General features: G+C 41.1%; 1 protein-coding gene across 1 annotated transcript in view; it reads right to left on the reverse strand.

Moving 5' to 3' along the window:
- ankrd33ba (ankyrin repeat domain 33ba) overlaps window positions 1-15,649 on the reverse strand; it is a 16,547-nt gene extending 898 nt beyond the window's left edge. Inside the window, exons 1-4 of the mRNA XM_048976490.1 lie at window positions 14,446-15,649; window positions 4,641-4,770; window positions 3,566-3,706; window positions 1-1,657 (exon numbers count right to left, since the gene is read on the reverse strand). The exon at window positions 1-1,657 is cut by the window's left edge and continues 898 nt beyond it. Of these exons, the coding sequence (XP_048832447.1) occupies window positions 816-1,657; window positions 3,566-3,706; window positions 4,641-4,770; window positions 14,446-14,853 (1,521 nt within the window). The 5' untranslated portion in view covers window positions 14,854-15,649 and the 3' untranslated portion in view covers window positions 1-815. The remainder of the gene's footprint in view (window positions 1,658-3,565; window positions 3,707-4,640; window positions 4,771-14,445) is intronic.
- Between the last annotated feature and the right edge of the window lie 4,772 nt (window positions 15,650-20,421).

Genomic DNA, 20,421 nt, shown 5'->3' on the forward strand with positions numbered 1-20,421 from the left:
TGGATGGGTTACTTTAATATAGGGCCTCTCACGTAAAACTTAATGGAGATGACAAGCAGAATAGCAATAAAACCATCTGAGAGGTACAATGATTATAAGCGAGTCGGTCTGGTTAACAGAGGAGCCAGGCATGGCCCAGCTTAGCCTAACAGGCAGATTTCCCGGCACAGCCAGTTAACATTCAGGAAGGTTAACTTGTCTTCTGTTGGCTATTAATAAACTTGGCCCATTTGGAATTTATAAATGTATGACTTTCTCGTGGTGGAGGGTAGTGGGTCTGTCAGTGCAGAGAGAGTGTATCCTATATTTATTTCATTAAGTGTAGATAGAAACTGCAATCATGTCTGAAGATGAGATGTATCTCGCAATTGCGATTAGTTACAATTTAATGGTGGGGTACATTCGTTGCACGGCATTTAGACATTAAGATGGTTCTGCCCCTGTAGTGTACCTTAATTTTGCTGTCAGATTTCGCTTTCCATCAGCCTCTGAGCAGAAGTGTTTGGGCAAAAGTTGTCACTCGTAGTGAATTAACTACAGCACATTGAGCATTTAACAGAGCTAATAAGGAGGAAAACTTGGCCATATCACATGGAAATTACTTATAAATAATTTGGTTTTTGATCCTTTGGTTACCATTAGTGGATTTCCCTCTGTGACAATCTACAAAAAGTTTTATAAAAATCAATTACTTCTCTCCAAGTAATAAATAGGAAAATAAATATGAATTCTTGTTCAAGTATGAAATTCTCACATGGTGTGGCTCAGCTCAGCAGCGAGGGCTAATGCCTCGACAGGAAGTGGCCGGGTGGCTGTTACGTCCTCCTCCACGCAGACGTGCGCTTCTTCTCAGGCAGTGCTTCCCTTTTCTTCCTCTCTGCCTCGTCCATCTTCTTCCGCTCCTCCCTCAGCTCCTTGTACCTCCACTTGGGGATCTGCAGAAGCTTCTCATTGACCGTGCCGTTCTTCTGCTGCTCCTTCTCGGGCACGTACAGCGGTGCCGGGGCCTTGGTCACCCGGACCTTGGGCACAGCCATGCCTGGCCGTACGCTCCGGCGGCGCACCAGATGCAGGGGCAGCAGGCTGCTGCGCCTCAGTGCCACCGCGCCACCGCCCGCCGGGTCCTGGGGCTGCAGGCTAGCCCTGCGCTCCTTCTTCCTGGGCACCAGAGTGACCTGGGAGTTCTGGAATAGCTTCTTGTAGCTGTCCAGGTGCTCAGACCCCAGGTTCCTGAGCTGCTCCGCCCGCTGCTTCTTCAGGATCTCCTGCACAGAGTAGTGCCGCTTGCCGACGCGAGGGGGGCTGCTTGGGCACACTGTCTGGCAGGCCGTGGCCACGAAGGGGCTGCCTATCCCAGTGGTCAGACGCACCATATGGTCCATCACGCCGTCTTCCTGCGGCTCCCCGTGCGTCCTGAAGAAGAAGGAGTTGCGGATGGCCTCCGTCATCTTCCTCAGGCAGCCCTTCTGCTTCTTGGCCTTAGCCACCAAGTCAGGCAGCAGGGGCCACTCCAGCCTGTAGGACTCGGAGAACTGCTCCGGGCAGGGCCTGGCCAGCAGGCGTGTCATCAGCCAAGCGGTCTCGTGGCGGCCTGTGAACACGGCCCACTCCAGAGATGTCAGCTTCCGCCCAGGGTCATGGGCACCCAGGTCCGCCCCTAATGCAGCGGACAAAATACAATGGCTTCATACATCGTATTTATTTATCTTACAGTAGTAGGAAGTGCTGCAGTCGTGTGCTCCCTGGGACTTGAATCCACACCCTTTACATTGTTCGCACTTTGTTCTACTTGTTAAGCTGCAGTTAAAGCTTTTATCTAAATCACCTTAAAATTTATACAGCTGGAAACAGACCATCTAATATAGCGCCTCTCCTGGGACTCTACCCAACAACCTTCCAATTTCAAGGCTAAACACACTAATGCACTAATTCCTATATATAATTTTGAATAATTCACACAATTACATAGACTTAATTCTTAATAATTACTATGAAAAACACCATTTAAAAGCATCACTTCTTACAAGAATAATATTGACATTATAAAACAAAAAATAAAAATACTTTATTTGATCCAAAGAGTGCCATATTCAATTCTGTATTTGTTATTGGGCAACAGTTAACAGCGTACTTTGCAAAACGTACTTTGCAATCCCATCCTGCACGTGTGATATAACGCAAAATGCAAATGTCAGGCACATGGGTTTTTTCCATTGAAACAGAAAGATCATAAGTTAATGAATATTTTCACAGTTAAAAGCATCCGGTTCCATTTGTTTTTTGTATTTTCTAACTGCAGTCAGTATCTGCTAGACTGTTCAGAGAACAACCAACACAGGCACGTATATTACAGATATTTATTTGCGTTTGCAAACAACGCAGGTTTTTGTATAACGAACCTATGGCCAAATTGTACGACACTGTGACACTGTAACCCCCGTAATGCACATCAGACGCCTTCAGGCATACATCAGGCTTTTTTTTCCCTTTGCAATCCTCCTGTACTAGATTCTGAGTCATCTACTGAGGGCCGACAAGCCAAATGATGTCATGGACCAGGCTGGTGTCTGTTTGCAGCCCTTTAAAAACACTAAACACCTCAGGGCTGAACACTGCAGGTGATATAACAGTCACATGACGAGAATCAGTAGACGTGACTGGATAATAATATGTAGCCTTGGCTACGGATAATAATATGTAGCTAGCTAGACAGTTAAGATGTGTCTATCCTTCATGTTTCTTTGTACATTTTGTGTCCTTTGTGGCTTTTACAAATTTATATTTCTATATATTAAATAAACAAATGTAAATAAATGTAATTGTACATTCTTATTTTCAAATGATAATACTTGGTTTTCCTTATTTTGCCCTGAAAATTAGTTAGCCTCTTTATGAAAATGTTCCCATCATTTTGGCAGCATGGTGATGTAGTAATTATGGGTTTACTGTTCTCCAGTATCATTACAGGGAAGAGAAAATGTTTTCTGACACAAGGTAGCTGTCTTTCTGAAATTGCAATTTTTGCAGCCCTGCACAAATACTACTTCCATAACACATTGCTTGTACATTTCTTGTACAGTCTTATTGTCATCATAATTAATTTTCATTTTTGAAAGCACTTTGCAGTTATAATATATATAATATAATATATAATATAATATATATAGTTTGTATAATGTAGAAAAAAAAATAGACTGTTTATATGACACCATTCTATGACGTCTAAGGTATGGTTTTACTACTCTGCTGAGTCTTCATAACTAGGAGACCGCAACTCATGCACACTGGAGCGTCTGCAGCTTTGAGGAACACAAAGCGCCAGTCCTGAACCTACCATGCACCTGAAGGTAGCAAGACCTGGGGCATTGCATGTCTACACGTTGCTTTAGTGTAAGGAAACACCTTTCGTGAGAATTACACATCTACACCATTCTTTAGTTGTGAGCAAACACCATCGTTAGATTCGATTTTGGATTTGAGAAACTGTGTGCCTTTCATGTAGCTCTGGATTTGGGTTTGGACCTGGAGCCCATCTGTTTTGGACCAAGGATCTTCGGAACTGTACCTGCAAACATTAGAGTCCGGACACATTCTGTCCTGCCCTGAATGGCGGCCTTCATGAGGGCTGTGAAGCCGTGGCAGTTCTTGTGCTCGAGGTCCAGGCCGGGATAATAGTTGAGCAGGTAGTTGCAGATAGTTATATGTCCTGAAAGCATATGGAGATGGTCATTATTCTGCTCGCTGGAATAAAACACTGATTTCATAAAACACTGCTCTTCTGGCCTAGTCACCCAGTCCCTCGATGCGTTTATCATCACACATTTTTCCAAGGGGTTCATCCCGATGGGGAAACAAAGTACTTTATAGATGGAAAATGTTTCTTCTCCCCAAATCCCAGGAAACTCAGTCACATAAAACTGAAGAATAATGCTGCAGAAAATCAACAGCAGACAGGATGCCAATAAACAGCAATTGTAACTGTTTCCTTGCGGTCTGAGCGATGGTCCATGCGAGTGCAGGCAGCGGGGAGGGGACGCTGAAGGCGGGGGATCTAATTACTATATTTAATGGAAGCCCATTAGATTTTAAATGGGGGTTAATTATAGTCTGGCTGAAAATGTTTACCTCTCCCCCCCCCCCCCCCCATGTATTTGGTGCGCTGCAAAAGACCAAATATTTGAACAAATGACCTAATGTTAACTGTGCACAGCAGCAGGTATAGACAGGGACCAAGAGCCTCGAATCCAGAGAGACCTAATCAAGGGTTCAGCTAGAAATTCCGGCCCCTGATAAAATGTCATCTTGGGCCGCTCCACCCAATTTTTCATATAATTTTATATATTCAAAGTCCCCTGTAAAGTGCTGGCTCCCTAAATATGCCAGGGTATCCCTGCCCCTACTGTGCCTCTGGGCCTAATTATGTTAGCACTTATGAAAATGCATCGTATTTAAGCTAAAGTGCTATAAATGTCAACCAGCCTCTGCTAAATAATTCAGCTGTGTTCTGCTTATAAAACTTGGTCATTTGTTTTTTTTTCTAGTAAATACTCATAAGATTTATAAAAAGGTAATTAATTCCTATGTACAAGAGGCAGGGGTGACAAAGGCTGCTAGTGATGGTGCCTGAGATGAGCTCTTACCTGCCTGACAGGCCGTGATGAGAGCCGTGTTTCCTTCATTGTCCTGCCAGTTGACGTCGACGAAGGGGCACTGTGCCAGTGCAACGATGACGTCATCGTAGCCCTGATAGCAAGCGACCAGCAGCCCCGTCTGCAAGGTCATCACAGGGTTAGAAGGGCTGCTTCATCCAATCTCGACTTTGACAATAGCTCACAAAAGCCATGTTTCAGAAACCGCTTGACAAAAATATGACTTTTACATGGAAGAATTTGGGGCCTGTAAAAGAAGGCTTGGACCATCACCTTAAAAAGGACGTGTTTACAGACCCGTATCAGATTGTCAGCACTCACTTCTGTTATGTAAACTGTTAATTTGTTAGCACATTAGCTAATAGGGACATGGAAAACTATAATGCACTTATGTATCGATTCCTGTGTATTACATTCATGCAACATTGTACTAGAGGTGTATATGGTTAGTAGACTATATATCCGAGAAATATGTATTTAACAACTATGGAGTTCCGCCTGACGACTCATATAAAAAAAAATACCATTCAAGGGCTATGCTTTTCTGCTAATTTGCAGCATTATGCTACTTTTAATTTGACACATAATTCTCACTCTGAGCGGTCGATGATTCTGTTAGCAATCACAAATCCCGTAAAGTACCTTGTGAAATACTGACTGCTTAATATGGGGCTGAGATTCAGCATGTATCAAAATGCACAAATTACTCCCGTTAGACAGCTGAACCACATTCCCAAAATCCATTAAAACTCGCCAGTGAGGAATACGGGAAGGACGGCTGTCATAATCATCAGTGTTCCTGTGATGTTTTAATGGGAGATTACTACAAAAATCACGACTAGAAAAACACCATAAATGACTATGAATGTTTACTGCCCAAGCCAGCTACGATGTTACAAGAATATTGTTTGTATGAGAAAACACAAAAAGCTCCATAGTGAATGTAAAGATCAGCAAGTCACATTACATATTTTTACATATATTCTAATTATGCCAATGAGATATGATCCATAATAGTAAAGCCAAATCCAACCATCTTCCAACCAATTATCCTGGTCAGAGAGCCAATCCCAAGTAGTATTAGGCACAGGGCAAGGAGACCCCACCCCCGACTGGAATGCCAGTCCATCACAGGACACCTGCAGTCACACACTATGAGCAATTCAAAGACGATAATAAGCCTAACCTTATGGAAACGCTTCACATTGAGCAGAGCAGGGACATTCCAGTGCCTAGTGGCGTAGGTGTAATGCAACAGCTTTACCCACTGAGCCACAGTGTCTGGACCAGCCCAATTACTGAAATTTAACTGTGGCGATACAGGGTCTTCAGAGGAAACCCAATCTAGTTACGGTGTGTCTTTCATTTCGCCGAGCCCACACTGAGAAGATCATGATCGTCCTACTTAACGAGTCAGCAGCTTGTCCATTACGGCAGCAGACTTGGTCGTGGAGCTGTTTCCCCCCCCTCACGTAATTCTTAAATAGATGTTACAGCAGAAAACTGGAAATGGAAGCTGCGCCGCGTGGGAGGTCGTGATTAAATTACCATGGAGCTACGGACAGCTGTCGCCAGAAGACCAGCCCAAACAAGAGATCCTCGGCCTGCTTTTGGATTCACTGTTTTTCGCAGCTTAACGCATGGATTAATCTGTGCTTTGCAAATCTGAATAAAGTGATGGATGTTCGAATAAAATAAAATCTAATAGAAACTGGAAACCCCATCTAATTTGATGAATTTGTTTATTGTTGTGAACAGCTGATATCAAAATATTTTAAAAACTGATCATCTTCTGGTTAACACAAAATGAAATATTAAGAAAAACGGTGTAAACATTTTATGTGGGTTTTCAGCCTGCTTTTTAAAATTTATGAGAACACTTTTCATGATGCAAAGTAATATTTCAATGTCACTGCTTAGGTGATTGAATGTGAAGCAGTCAGTACTGATTTCTTAAAATCATTCAATAGTTAAATGTCAGTGGTTAGTTGACTTTAAGCTGCCAGTGCTGACTCGTTTAAGGTCACTCATCTTTCAGTGTCAGTGGTCAGGTGACTTTAAGTTGCCAGTGCTGACTCGTTTAAGGTCACTCATCTTTCAGTGTCAGTGGTCAGGTGACTTTAAGCTGCCAGTGCTCACTCATTTAAGATCACTCATCTTTCATCTTTTTGTGGCAGCCTGGTTTTACAGCCCATGAAATGTACATTCAGACACACATCTCAGTTTATATTTCATGCTTTATTCTTGCCATCTTACTAGTCAGTACTCTCCCTGCACGATTAGCCAAAATGCATATCTCAAAATGCTTCAGCAGAAAACGTATATATAAAATATATTATGACCCCCCCACCCCATTTTCCACATTCACTCAGCACCTTTACCGATTCATGTGCTGCCGATAACCAGTATATCCGCAGGCTGCAGCTCACCTACCTCCACAACGCAACATGTCTGAGACACAGCACCTCATTCACATTAATCCTCCCCAACCACATATGCCACAAATCCAGTTCTTTTTACCATTTACATCCTTATATCCCAGAAAGAAAATGCAGTGAATCTCCTAGGAAACATACATACATACATATATACATACATACATACGTAACCATTTAAATCCCTTTGGATGATCAGTGCACTAGCTCAAGGGCTGTTATCATTTTTAGTTTTTAAATTGGTCCAAAACTTAAGTCAAACTGCAAACACTCAGTTCCCCTCAATGTCCCCTGGGATACCGTTTCTGCAGTAACTATATGCCCTGAATAAAGCAACCTAAGAAATCAAACCTGTTGAAACAATATAAGAAACATGAATCATTTTCTTTTTTCTGCAGTGCGCTTTGTCAAACAACATGAAAGCACATCGATATCCCTCATTGAATTACATTTCACTTCTTATTCTATAAAATTAAGCTTTGTACCTTGCATTGCATTATACTTATATTTTCCCATATGAAACAGCATTAAATAAAATACATAATTTCCACAAAAAAAAAGACTGAATTAAGGGAAACAGAAATTTATTAACACGGTCATGAGCACAGTGCATGATCTCGGGCAAAATCACACACCCCCAAATCAGTAGCATAAGCTTCTTATAATAGGCTCCAGTGCAAGATTTTATTGGGGGGGGGGGGGGGCTCCCTTTTTATTTCTTGATATGTCCATCCATGAAAACAAAGTCTCTGACTATTAACAGTCAAATGCTACAGATGTACTATGTATCTTTATGTAATATCCAGACACAGGCACAATATAGAACTTTTACAGCCTTGTCACAAACATATGATAGATATATTGTTTGGTTTCTGGTGGCTGATAATGCAGTGTGACGTGCATCGGTATTTCAATCCAATAGATCAATAGCCCCCTGATTCTCTCCGTGAAGTGGCCCATCGACTCTCCGTGGGGCCCCATTGCAGCTGCACTGTCTATAGTTCCGACCGTGCCCCAAACTGCAAGCCAGGGGCAAACCAAAAGTCTGGGCCATAACCAATAAAACCAACCCAAAACACCGGAACCACACAACACCAGGGAAGTGAGTGAATCAGAAACCCAGACCACCAGGGCTGACTAGACAAAATCAAATGTCAAGACTGAGCATAGTGACAGTAATCACAGATTAGGATAATCTTGAAGCGGGCGTGGCCAATGGGGAACAGACAGGCCTTCAGCATGTAACCAGGGGCAACGAGAATATTATACCACTTTACCAAAATGTGTTGTATATTATTATAACACATATTATCACAATCTCCTGTTTCAGACAACTGCTATACATAATTCAGAAGATCATAATGATTGTGAAAGTCTCATTAAAACAACCGGAAAAATGGCTTGAAACTGGTTAGGATCTATGGGGTTGAGTGGCAAAAATTCTTTGAGGGTAAAGAAACAATGGCAAAACGCCATAAAGCATCACGTTTGTATTAGTTCCAGTTGCTGCATTCTAGGTAAACCCTAGATTATAAGTGACACGACCTCAGTATCCTCACAAGGTAACTGCAGCTGAAATCTGTAACTTCGAATAGATGCACATTCTCCATAGAGATTTCCAAGCCAATGGACTCCTGATTCCTAATGCAATGCAGTGCAAATAGTTAATACATTTCGGCAGGCTGTCAGAGGCCCGGGACACAGTAAATCCCAAATCCCTTCAGCGTTGCGCTGATCTGCTTACCGCCATCCTTCCCTGCCCGGCTTTACCGGCACATTACCAGTCACACCGGCACCCTTTTACTTCGGATCGCAGACATTGGCAGTATCACGCAACGCAGAGATACTTTTTATTTTTTTTTACTGAGGAGAACAAAACACACTGAAAGTGCATTTAGGGCTAAACGCCTCTTTCTCTGTGTACCTTTTCTGATGCCAGTCTTTTGCCCCCCCCACAGGTTGTCCCAAACTATTATTCGTGTCTGTCATCTTTCACGCCCTGCACAGCGAAAGGCCACCAGCCCCCCGTCACGCGGACATGCCGCCGCCAGCGCGTGGTTAAATATAACTCCCAGACGCCCTTCTTTGCCGGAACAATTAGGGACAGATGCTTTTTTTTTTGGGAGGGGGTCTCCTTCCACGTTCCTCTCTAATTTGGTGATTGCCTCTGCTGAGGAAAGCAATTCATCAGCCAGCGTTGGCTACATAAATATACAGCAATGTGGTAATGACTACATGCCCCAGGTCTAAGCTAATTACCATTTCAGAAAAATAAAATCTGCCTGATAATGAGGCAGAGACATGAATGTACTACATTATTTCAAGGATTATATATTATATTAATATTATAATTACTTTTGGGGGGACATTGCACGTGTCCAATGTAATGGTGGCACCAAACCTCAGCGGATTTACACCTCTTTAATGTCACTACAGTCCTAACGTAGGGTCTGAGTCTGAAAGGATGAAAGTCTTAAAGCCCTTGTTTGGTATACTGAACAATCCTCCACGATCTTCAAGAAAACCCTATAAACTCACCACTACAGTCTGATCTTCAACAGGGATGTTTCCAGGCAGAAATGACCACTACACTATGAATGGGGAGTCGGCCAAAAACGCCATTGGCTTTATTACAAGATTATGACCCGTGCATACAGTTTTACACTCTGAGTACAAAGACCAACATGGCACATCCATAAATAACACTCTGTCAGGGCACGATAGTTGATATAGTATTTTTAACCTCTGTGTAACAGGTTAATATCTTAGTATCACACACAGAAAAGCAACCCAGCCCAACCAAACTGCATTCACCAGTAATGTGTTTGTGTTTTTACTTGTTATGTGCCGCTGGTCCTATTCATACTGACCTACATGTCACCTTAGAGCAAAGCATATTTCAAATCATCACACAAAAATTTCCCCAGATCTGTCAGGTATTGGAACATTCCAAAGCCAGCAGAAAGACACATGTCCTCTAATCAGAACCATGAAATTTTCAGTGTTCAAGGGAAATGGATGGCAAACGTAAAAAAACTTCTTCTTTTTTGCAGTGTAGCAGTGTGAATCACAGGACAGCTGAGCAAACCTCTGAATGACCGATTTACCTCAACGTTTTTGCTGCTTTAAGAAACAGATCAACCAATGCAGAAAAGGTCTTGAGCTCTGCAAGATGAATGTATCTACATTAGATTAATTTGAAAAACATTACAAACTAACTTTATTGTACCTCTCATTGTAAAATAAGTAAACATTCTACTTCGAAGTTTGAGGCAAACGCGATACTAAAAGCCATTAAGGAGAAAGATTCTGAAAATATTTCCTCCACATCTGGTGAGAATTTTTCTAAACCATCTACAGTACAGTTTTACATTTACACCTACATTTGGGCATGAAGAGTGGAAAAAAACAGCTGCCATTATAGACCATGAATTATTCATCCTTTGTGCATGCAGATTTAGTGAAATTACAATCTACCTTCCTACTATGTAGAATATGCCTTTATAAACTGGATTTCTTCTTTAAAGTAACCTAATTCCAGCTGGCTTTTCCCTCTATGCAAATTAAGCGGCTGGGTAAGCATTCTAAAGGAGGAACACAGAAAAACAGATTGCGCAGTTCTGAAGGATAGCCCATCAATATATTGTCACATGGTGCATGTGCAAAATCCAACCTTCACATATCCCATCATGCTCTCCTATGAGGCTTGGAGATAGAGGTGAGAACTAAGGGTCAGAGTACAGGGCCAGGTATTTATCCAACGTCCCTGGAGCAGTTTGTATTAAGGGCCTTAATCAAGGGATTGGAATCAATGACCTTCCGGACATGTGCCTAAAATCCTGACGCACACAGTCACACAAACACTGCTTTTACAGTGTAAACACAATCACCTTGCCATTCTTTCTCTACTGCACTCATCTCTGTGAGGATCAGGAAGAATAGATCCCGAATGGTGAGCAGGTCTTTGGGAAATGCAAGCCCCCATTTCCCCAGGTAGAGATTGTACCTCCTCCAGGAGCTATCAGTGAAGGAGCTATCAGATTAGCCAAAAGATCTAATACTCCAGTAGTGGTTTCTAGTCTGCCCTCTGCCTACTGAGTAACCAGCTCCCCGTAAACACTGATAGCCTATATAAAGATAAAGTATTTAATACCACAGCACGGAAAGCTACTTCCAGACAAAGGGATATCCACAAGAACATTAAATTTATTTATTCATTCATTTATTTCACAGAATCTCCATAATTATTCGCAGTAAGAATCACAGTAGGAATATAAAGGTGCAATGCTTGCATCTGGAAGATGGATCCCCTTAAGAATAGTTCATATACACCATTTCATACTCCCCTAGCTTATAAACAATTTAGTACATTCTGTTATCCAATGTGAATTACTCATCATATATGCTTGGTAGTAAGTGTATATACCTAAAGCATCTATTATATCACTCCCCAGATTCCTGATCCATAATTTATGCTTGGAGGGAATTGGGCCAAAGACTGTCACCTGGAATACAGGTTTTAAAGGCAGCTGAAAACTGGAAATCGTGGAAAGAATATCCTTTACACTGTACTGTATATCCCTCAGCATATCACCACTTAAACATTCAACTAATTTGTTTGAAAAGGCTGAAGGTTCACCCCCCTAATGAGATAAATTATTAATTACATACCGCATTCTGACTGAAAACATCCCACTGCCCTACACTTCAGGCTTTTCCGTACGTCTTTCTCAAGATAGCAGCAAGCATTCTTCTAGTAGAGAACCTCATACTTCCAGTTCCACCTACACTCTGTGTGTGTGTAGAGTTTGCATATTCTGTGTGTGCGGGTTCAAATGATCTCAGTGTAGAGAGTTTGCATGTTCTCTGTGTGTGGAGTTGGTATGTTCTGTGTGTGCGGAATTTCCATGTTCTGTGTGTGGGGTTTGCATGATCTCTGTATGCGGAGTTTGCATGCTCTCTATGTGCGGAGTTTGTATGTTCTGTATGTGGGGGTTTGCATGCTCTCTGTGTGCGGAGTTTGTATGTTCTGTATGTGGGGGTTTGCATGCTCTCTGTGTGCGGAGTTTGCATGCTCTCTGTGTGCGGAGTTTGCATGCTCTCTGTGTGTGGAGTTTGCATGCTCTCTGTGTGCGGAGTTTGCATACCCACCGACCCACCGGGAAAGTGCCCAGTACGCCAAATGGCCATTCCAGCCCTGCTCTGGACTGTTGGAATACCCCAGAGTTCACAGGAGAAAAACAAGAGAGAAGAGCACATTAAACTGCACGACCCTACATCTGTGAGGCTGGTGATCGAACGGGAATAATGGGGAAGTGAATGATGGTGTTTGTGGCATTTGCACTTTTGCTGATGATATAATGTCATAGCAGCGTGCATGTTTAAGCATTTTACACTCAGGCACTATGGCGGAACAGACAAAACCAAATAAAATACTATTTAAACTTCAACTGCCAAGTTACCCCAAAGGGGAAATTCCCATGCCGTAATTCCCCAAATTAGAACCACAAAGACTGCTTGATTTGCTACCTGCAACCCCCCATGAGTGTTATCATGTAATCAGTCTGAAATGAAACTCAGTATACCCTCAGGAAATGGCTATGAGTAATGTTTCCAGTTCCAAAAAGAAACAAGCCTGCAAGAGCAATGATTACTAAGAACAATAAGAGCCATCATATTATTCATAACATTGTTAATAATTATAATTATGAAACAATTCCAATTTGTGCCCACCATTACAATTAATTTATAAATTAAGCTAATTCTTTACAGTGTGTTTCCACACATACATTATTTGCATAGTTATCAGGATTGAATTCAGTAAAATTCTGAATACTGTATTCCTAAGTGCTCTGACTAATATTGTTTGGCTTTGCAGTTATTTCTTTGCTTGTTTTGCTTACTTGGGTGGGTGGGAAATCGAAGAAATGCAGCATGTAATTTAAATTAATGAGCATCAGCGTAAACTTTGCTAAATCCGAACCGCGTAGTATAAAGAAACATTGTCCCTTTTACAAGTAAGGGAAGGCCCCCATCGACCCCCATCAAACTGTATGAATTACAGTGAATGATACGTTCAGGGGCATATAAGAAAAACGTTCATATTTCAACGATTAGGCCAGAAATATCCTGCTTAAACTGGACACAGTCTGCAGGAGGGAGTACTAGGGCTCCTTTCGCAACAGTCAGTAACATCCTGATTTCATTAGGAGTTAGTGTGCATTTTTCGAACACATACCTGCTATTACCATAGGGCGCTGTTTATAAAGCATTGAGGTCTGTGCAAAACAAGGCAGAGCCGGCCAGCTCGGCGCCTTCACTTACCCAATTAGCCCACAAGAGATAATTAAACGCACAAATGTTCCAGTTTATATCTATTACCACAGCACATAGTTAAAATGTGGACACGGTGACATTTTACTTCTGAAGCTACTTTTTTCCAGAGCAATTAACGTCCAACAAATAATCAAAGAAAAAACGATTTAAATAGGCAGAAATTATATAAAGTTCACCTGTAAGTAAAAGCGATAATGAACCTCTGAATGTAAATGTTGTCTTCACTATAGGTTTGCTCATAAATGCCCTGCAATTGTGATTTCTGTTATTTGTTGCTAGTGTAACAAAAAAGAAGGGAAGAGAATGACAGAAAAAAACGTATGTGCTGCTTCTCCACATTTTGCTGACATTGCAGCTAATGTTATCATAGTGAATAGTAACGTAATGCCTTAAAACATCAGTGAGGAAACCTCTGGACGATTCGGCACAGGGGCGTATTAAGGGCCACAGTTATTCTCCACATAGGCTATGGCAGCCGTGTTAGGCAAATGATGGAGAATGTAGTAGTGCAAGACATGGCACATACAGCAGGCGGATCGTCACCGTAACTTATGGAAAGAAGTGCTTGTGAAATGCATTGTTTTGATAAAAATTACTCTTCTTAATTTATTAAATTATTTGTGCAGGCTTGTCAAGCTGTTTGTTTCACTAATACAGTTAACATAACTATGGTTATTTTTATTTATGTTTAGAAAGTCATCACAAAACTCTTTCATACAGAAAAAATGACGCCGCGTATTTAATAATCTAGGATAGCTGCTGCACGTTAAAATTAATACGAGTGGAAGCCTGTAGTTATATATGAGACGAGTGGACAGGTTTTGGTTACATATTAGTAATGCGCTTTATCCCGAGTAAGTTGATGTTCAAAAATAGTTTATTAATCTGCCTCGGATGTAAACGCCAGCCGGCGAACTAGCGCTACTGCGCATGCGTGTAAATGGACGCGTTTATAACGTGGGTTATTACTTTTTCTTAGAAAGTTACTGGTTCGTAGGCTGCATCTGGGTAAACATTAAACTTACCCTGTTGTTTTTATCTGTTTTCATAACTTCTTCTTCAGCCACACCTTGTCTTATCATTATCTTAATCCCGACTGCATTGTTGGTGCTACACGCCTGGAAAAAAGAAGGCGCCGCAGAACACTCTGCATGTGGCCAGGTGCCGGCTCCTGCCAACTCATCCTCCATCGGGTAGAAAGAGTCATCCGAAGCGATGCTCCTAGTGTCGGGTATCTCCGAAAAATCATCGAACTCTTCGTAGTCCTCTCCTGATTCAGAATAAGACGGATGATCGTCTTCCTCGGATAGCGATGCTGACCGCTCAACTGGTGCGGGATGAACCAGCACATCTCCATATTTGATTTGCGAAATGTGCTTTAATTTGATAGACGAGGATCTTCCTCTGTCCCTGTGGTCCGTTATCAGCATCATTTAACCCCGTAAATGCAATTTCTCCCGGAGCAAAAACTTTCATTCGAAGCACGGTGACACCCAATCCAAGTACATCCAAGTATTAGGAAATTAGGATCGCGAAGAAACTTCACTCAGCGTTAGACATCCAGAGTGAGTGTTTCACTAATCGCTATCCTTGAAGTCCGATTTAAACTCAGTTAAAGACTTTCAAACAGTTATTAAAAGCTGTCCGATCCACGGAGGTTTGTGTTTGTTCGCATTCATTTTTAACTTCAAAATCCAAAGGAGGTTTTTATCAAAGTTGGCATCCGTTTATAAAAAGTAATTAAACACTAGTAAACGTACTCAAAATTCCACATGTATAAACGAAAGAAAAACTACGTATCTTTCAAAGTCATTTCCAAATTTAACAAACGGATATATATCCAATGAAATCGTATCATTTTAATATTTAGACATGGACTATAAAGTGATCTGCAACACCTACCGCGGAGGGAATGAGGCATCTGCCAACTACGGCTTCATAATCCGATTACGGTCCTCCTCCCCTCGGTCCCTCTCGTAATCTTCCCCTTTTTATTCTGATCCCATCCCCTCTCACCCTCTTGTTCTCTGAGTAGATTAAAAACCGCTGTTTAAAATGTCAGCATCGAGACTAATGTCAGTCTTGATATCCGGAGCCGTTAATTCCAGGGCAAATTTTGTTAGTTTATGGAAACATAGTAGCTGCGTCTACAAAATATCGCTTAACATGTAAACAAATTAGCAGGCTAAAAAAAGCATTGTTCGCATTCGACTTTCGCTTTTCGTACGCTTTTCTGGCGGGAAATTACGCAAAAGCCTGTTAGTCACCCCGTAAGTGTAGTTCCCCCCACCCCGCCCCCTGTACAGTGCGTTATTTATAAATGAGCCTAATAATATTGTGGCCACAGACTGTTATGTCCACATTCACTAAAATGTAGCACTAGAGTGACATTATTAAATCACAGTTGCAAAGTTTTTCTTGTTGAAACATTTCAGTTTTTTTTTTGTTTCATTCTTGAAAATACCAACTAAATGTTAAATGTAATTTTAAATGCAAATTAAATTACATCTATGAAATCATTCACAGCCTGTGAAATTGCAAACCCAAAAAATAACCCAAAAACAAAAATATGAACTTTGGTTTCCTGCATAAATATAATATCCTGCCAAAATATAATCAGAGATTCTGTTGTTAATACCCACGTATGCCTTCTACCTTTTACTGAGAGCCTGAGGCCTCGCCTCTGCTGCTCCATGTATAATTGCATCCAGCAGAAAATTACTTGTAGTGTTAAGTAGGTTTATTTTCCAATTTTCCTCCTCAAGCAATCAAAATAAATGCCAGAATTTAAAAAAGTGTTTTTTTTTAGCCTCCCACAGTTACTCCCCTGCCTGTAACACTAAGCACTTAATTATACTTAATCAGAGCCAGATTAAGTATGCAGTCCTTGTCTCTAATTGCATACTGAAATGTGAAAGGCTGACTTCATCAATCCACGTCCCACACGTGGCACCGGTCGGAGCTTAATGTGAATCAACACAGTCAAAGCTGACCTGGGTCTCACCCACATCCTGGCATCATGGCGAGTAGAACAAGACCACTGTGTGATCCAGTTTTATTTTTTCTCTTGACATGACTGACTGGCATGGTCAACTCCCATATAACTTGGTCATGATTCTTCCATGAGGATCTCCTGTCTATCTTCACAGTGCTGCATCCTGTATTACAGGAACAACAAAGATGTGGAGATAGGCCGGGCCAACTTTCATATCAAACGCATGGAGAATACGCTTGTTTTGTTATCATTTCATTCTGCATTGTTGGAATTGCTTTTCTTTTATATTTTTATTATTTTGCCCCTACTGTTATTTTGTGTGTGTGTGTGTCTGTGTGTGTTTGTGGATTATGTTTATACCAAATACATTGTGGGGACACAATGTGCTAAAAACCTTTTGACATTATGGTGACCATTTTTCAGATCCCCACAAAGATCTGCGAATGTGGTCAAAAAACTAAAAATGCCAAAAGTCTGGTATTTGGTTTGGTTACTTATGGTTAAGGTTAGGGCTGGGTAGGGGTTAAGGTTGTCATGTTGGGATTAAAGTTTTAAAGAAAGAGAAATTAAGAGAGTCCCCACAAAGATTTAATTAAAAAACCTGTTTTTGTGTGCTTGTGTTTGTCTGTGTGTGCAGCTTGTGTCTGTGTGTGTGTGTCTGAGTGGGTGTTTGCCCTTCTATGGACTGTCATCCCATCTAGGGCGTCCCCCTGTTTGTGCCCTGTTCTGTCTGGAATAGGCTCCAGACTCACTGTCACCTGGATACTAATATGCAAAGTCATTGCTGTCCAATGGGAAACATGTATCTCCAAAATTTAATTATTTCATGAGCGTGAAAAAACACATTGTCTCAGAAACTACCTTACAAAACAAACCCAGACACAACATAATGAGACACCCTTAGCAACTCAAATAGAAACCTACCTTTATAAAGCCATGAGTGAACAGTTAAATTTTTTAAATGGACTTATGTGGATTGTCGTCAACGAGGCAAATATGTCAGTCAACAAGACACAAACTAATCACACTGTATATTCACAATTACCAATGATGTTAGTTAGCTAGCTATCTATCCATTAATGTTACATTGTTAAAATTAGTCATATAAATGAATCCATGCAAACTACCATTATGAATACAATTGTTAACTAGTACAAGCATAAAGTAGATGAAATAAAACATTTTCTCATTGGTTAATTACATGCCAAATGCTATTAGTAAGCAGAAGTGAAGAGGTGTATTCCATCTATAGCAAAATGTGGCACTCACCAAAAAAGTGGACATGTGTGGTTTTTTATTGGACAATATGTATTATTTTACTGAGACCGGAGACTGAGAAGTTTGTGGATTTTGTATTTAATCAGCATTTACCAAATTTCACCAACCTTCACATAAATAATATCCATCCATCCATCCATTTTCCAACCCACTTATCCTACTGGGTCGTGGGGGGTCCGGAGCCTATCCCGGAATCAATGGGCACGAGGCAGGGAACAACCCAGGATGGGGGGCCAGCCCATCGCAGACATAAAAATAATATTCTATGAATATTGTGACATGAGAGATGACAGCGCTGCATCGCATACATATAACGTGTGTGGTTCACATTTTGTCGAGCAGAGGTCGGCAACCAGATGATTATAACCGACAGATCGATCATTCAGACATGCCTAGTCGATCACGACAGTCAGACTGTAACCTCCCCCTCACTGGTCAGCAAAATTCACTGAGTTGAAACAGCCGCCTGCCCCCGTTTGTCAACTTTTACCGTCGCAACTCAGTAGCTGCACAGATTATTTTCTTTGCAAAAGTAGCTCTGAGACAGCAGTTAACCCGAATCTTAGGATTCCTCGTAAAAGTAGCTCTGACGCAGTAGTTTTGCCCATTATCCCACCTGGCAACCCAAAAACAATGCAGAATATATCAAAATTAATATATAAATATATAATTAAATCATTCTAAAAGCAGCCAGTTCTTCACTCAGCTTTTGATTTTATGCTGTTTCGATGACAATGCTCTGATGAGCTGGATAAACCTTTAATTTTTTTATGGGACTCTTAATAAAGTATAGTTCTTAGGTCAACTGCCCTCAGCTGACAAGACTGGAAGACACAGCCGTGCTTGGGGAGACCTGCTCTTCAGAGGGAAGTCAGTAAGACGGTAAAGTGCAGCTTAATGAACCAGAATAACTTGATGGCAGTTATTAAGCTCCCTGAAACAGACATGATGACCCTGGCACTTCTTACTGGCTTTTCATTGGAAGCTCAGGTTTGCTGACCTTATGTCTAGTTGACTCCTTGACAGCTACGTGTCTGTAATGTATTATCTATTGTACTGCACTTTGCACAAAGCATCTGCGTACGTAGATTGCAAGCGTAATTACTGAAAGCAGTTATCTGATTTTCTACAAGGAGCATTATTAACTTAAATACTAAAGCCGATGATCGATGAGTGATGGGATTGCTGCAAAGTTCCTGTGCTGGGTGCAATAGACCTGCATGTGTGTCAGACAGCTGAAATATTAGGAAGATATCCCATCTGTTAGGGAGCTTTCGAGGGAGAGAACACCATGCTGTTCTTTGCAGGCCACTTAAAAAGCTTTAAAGCCAGTACATCCGGATAAGTGTGAGGTTCTCTGAGACCAAATGATTAGTTATATCTGCCTTTAAGGTTGAAAGTACAACTAGGAATCTCCTCTTGGATAACATGGCACCAAACTGACAAAAAAAATCACCCTAAAGGTCACCACAAATTAGCTATGCAACCTTCATAAATAAGATTAGTAAGTGGTAACCAATGGACTTTTCAATTAAGTCATTCATTTACAGCAAGTCTGGTCCATGTCCATTTTTTCAAGAGAGTTTGTACCATGGAAACTAAGTGGAAGCGTTAGGTTTGAATTTATGTTGATTTAGTCTATTTCATGTATGTATATAACTGATTACATGCACGGTTTGAGTTACGGGGGAGCTACAGAGAACTTGGCCCCCTGTAAAGGACATGAGCTCCCTTGAAAGCCTCTCCTGAGATGTTTGTGGGGGGGCTCTAAAAAAATTGCCCACTTTTGTGTTATAGGTTGTATTTTATTTTCCAGTGGTGCACACCAGAAAATTGGGCATCCCCAAAAGCCACTGCGTAATTCAAGCCCTGATTACACAGTGTATTCTACTCCATTTGTAAGGCTTTATGATTAGGGGGCACTTTATTACCTTACCTATAATCTGTTACCAGCTGCTATGTGGAAACCTCCCAGTCTTGTTCAGTTCCTTCATTTTCAGAGCCCCCACCTCATTTGCACACCTCCACTGTAGCATCTGACTCATCTGCTGACTTACCATATGTGGGCTGCGGCTTTAACCCTTAAGTGCCCATCTTATGCATCATTGCAGAATGATTATATCCTTTTGATTTTCAGTGAGATTAACTTAATAATATGGGGGAAAACGACAGTGTGACTGACTATATGAGTATGACTATAAAACTCCTGTATTTGAAATCCAGGCTGATCCTGGCTCAACAGGAAATGTTTGTCTTTTTGTTTCACAGGTTTGTTTATTTGGGCTTTTTAAGAGATCCATACTCAGAAAAACGTGCTCAGAATAACTTAAACTTCCTCAGCTTATTTTGGGATTCTTTGCTAGCCTAAACAGAAGCCGTATTACCCAGGAATGCTGCTGCGGTGAGCATTATTAAAAGGATTTTAAAAAAATGTGTATATCTGCAACCGAGATGGTATTGTATCAGAGAGGGTGAATTGCTTGGACTAAAATAAAACTTTCAAATACCTATAAGAAAGACATAAAAAGATTTTTTTAAAAGATAAAATGCTTTATTTATAAATGCCTCAATGACCTACAGGCATTTATGGTGTACACATTGAACACCATCATCATGGGTTTGTGACAGCCAATTAAAATAACCTTGCATAAGAGCAGTTCATACACATTGTTTTATTTTGTATAAAGTGTTTTTAAGACAAAGCTTTAGCAATAATGTAGTTACTAGC

The sequence above is a fragment of the Brienomyrus brachyistius genome, chromosome 15 (assembly GCF_023856365.1).
Source record: "Brienomyrus brachyistius isolate T26 chromosome 15, BBRACH_0.4, whole genome shotgun sequence".
NCBI classification, from domain to species: Eukaryota; Metazoa; Chordata; class Actinopteri; order Osteoglossiformes; family Mormyridae; genus Brienomyrus; species Brienomyrus brachyistius.